This window comes from Dromiciops gliroides, chromosome 2 (assembly GCF_019393635.1).
Source record: "Dromiciops gliroides isolate mDroGli1 chromosome 2, mDroGli1.pri, whole genome shotgun sequence".
Classification (NCBI taxonomy): Eukaryota; Metazoa; Chordata; class Mammalia; order Microbiotheria; family Microbiotheriidae; genus Dromiciops; species Dromiciops gliroides.
The window spans coordinates 42,864,296-42,866,354 of record NC_057862.1 but is presented as its reverse complement, the minus strand read 5'-3'; the positions used below and the strand labels follow the sequence as shown (position 1 = coordinate 42,866,354).

At 42.3% G+C, this 2,059-nt stretch overlaps 1 protein-coding gene across 1 annotated transcript; it reads right to left on the bottom strand.

The window, feature by feature from the left end:
- Window positions 1-579: 579 nt before the first annotated feature.
- Window positions 580-1,506, bottom strand: LOC122739936 (olfactory receptor 287-like). Its single transcript, XM_043981665.1, has one exon. The coding sequence runs from the start codon at window positions 1,504-1,506 to the stop codon at window positions 580-582; it is 927 nt and encodes a 308-aa protein (XP_043837600.1).
- Between the last annotated feature and the right edge of the window lie 553 nt (window positions 1,507-2,059).

Below are 2,059 nucleotides of genomic sequence, written 5' to 3'. Positions count from 1 at the left end.
AATACAAAATGAAACAAATATTTGGAGACATGGCCGTTGTCAAGATTTTTTTTTCTCTTGACTGTACACATTTGTTACAAGCATTTGGTTTTTCTTTTTTTGTTTCTTTTTTGTTTCTTTCTCAATAGGGTGGGATGGGAAAATGAAAAAATTCTTATTAATATGAAAAAAAGAAATCAAGGGAGGTAAAAACACAAATTACAAGTTTATAGACCCAGTGGTAAGAAGAGCCTGACCCAGTAAAGAGCCAAGACTATTTCCCTATTTTTTCTTTGCATGCCCAGCAACTAGCATAGTGTTTTGTACATAGAAACAACTTAATAAATGTTTGTTGGATTGAACTGAATGTTGCTAATAAACTTTTATCGGTGATTATGTTTACATTATCTAGTACATGACTCAATCCCATCCCTATCCCAGAGTTAGTCAACATGTCCCCATGTTTAGGTTTTATCAGCTTTAACCAAAAGAAATATGGTATAGGAAACCTGTATGCAGTTGCTAAATCAAGGGATAGCTCCAAAACCTCAATTATCTATCCAGAGTGCTGAAAAGACTTTCCCTGAGTCTGGAAGAGCTTCACCTCCCACTGACTGTTTTCCAAAAGGCTTCCTTTACATCTTTGTTCCTGAGAGTATATATAAAGGGGTTGAGTACAGGGGTGACAATGGTGTTCAAGACCGTAATGGCTTTGGTCAAGTCCAGGGAGCTCTCAACAGAAGTTCTCACATGCAAGAAAATGGTAGAACCATACCAGATAAGAACCACAGTAAGGTGGGAGGAACATGTGGAAAAGGCCTTGTATCTCCCCTGGGCTGATGGGATCCTCACGATGGTGGAGATGATATAGATGTAGGAGACCAAGGTGATGATACAAGAGCCCAAGATGACACAAAAGGCAATGCCAAAAGACACCAGTTCTACTACCCTTGTGTCAGTGCAGGATAACACAATCCATGGGGAAATGTCACAGAAGAAGTGATTGATGACATGGGAAGCACAGAAGGAGAGTCGAGTGATGAGTACAGTGGGCACAGTGATGGCTGAGAAGCCACACACCCAGGAACCCAGGGCAAGATGGGCTGAGACGGTGTGAGTCATGATGGTGCTATATCTCAGAGGGTAGCAGATGGCCAGATAGCGGTCATATGCCATCACAGCCAGGAGAAAATACTCAGTGCACCCCAAGGAAAAGACAAAGTACATTTGAGTGGCACAGCTGATGAAGGAGATGGCTTTGCTCTGAGATGCAAAGTTAGCCAGAGTCTTAGGGACACAGGCTGTGGTGAACCAGATCTCCAGGAAGGAGAGATTACAGAGGAAAAAGTACATGGGGGTCTGAAGGCGCTGATTGGTCCATACCAAGGTGATGATGGCCATGTTGCCCATTACTGTGAGCATGTACATTACAAAGAACAACAGAAAGAGAGATATCTGCAAACCCTTTGTCCCTGGGAATCCCAAGAGAATAAATTCCTCCAAGTTGGATAGGTTCTTCTTTTCCATCCATGCAACAGGAACTGCTAGAATACACAGAACCACACCATTAAGGAAATCCTTAACTCAGCATTCCTTTATTCATTCAACAAACACTTGCTGAGTGCCTATTATGTTCAAGTCACCATATGAAGGACTGGAGATAGCAAAAAAATTTTAAAAGTTCCTGCCCTCAAGAAATTTATGCTCTACTGAGGGCTGGGGTGCGAGACTCACTAGGTAAATAATTTGAGGAGGAAAAGAGGGCTTGCTATGTGCGTGGCACATAGTGGAACTTAATAAATGCTTATTTATTGACCATACGGATCAGGGAAGACATGATGCATGCAAGATATGGTCTATGAGCCGAGCTTCAAAGGAAGCTAAAGTCTCTAAGAGGTAGAAATGAGAAGGGAATTCGTTTCAGCGTGGAAGGTAGCCTGGCTTTACAAAGACACAGAGGTAAAAGATGATGTGCTGACTCAGAGGACACCAAGCATACAAGTTTGACTGGAGACTCCACACCAAGGAAACTAGGTGCAGAGAGACTGTAGAGGCATCATCACTAGATTCCCATAGAAGA

Excerpts from the sequence above, each read along its gene's own strand:
- LOC122739936 (XM_043981665.1), bottom strand. The coding sequence starts at position 1,506 with ATGGAAAAGAAGAACCTATCCAACTTGGAGGAATTTATTCTCTTGGGA.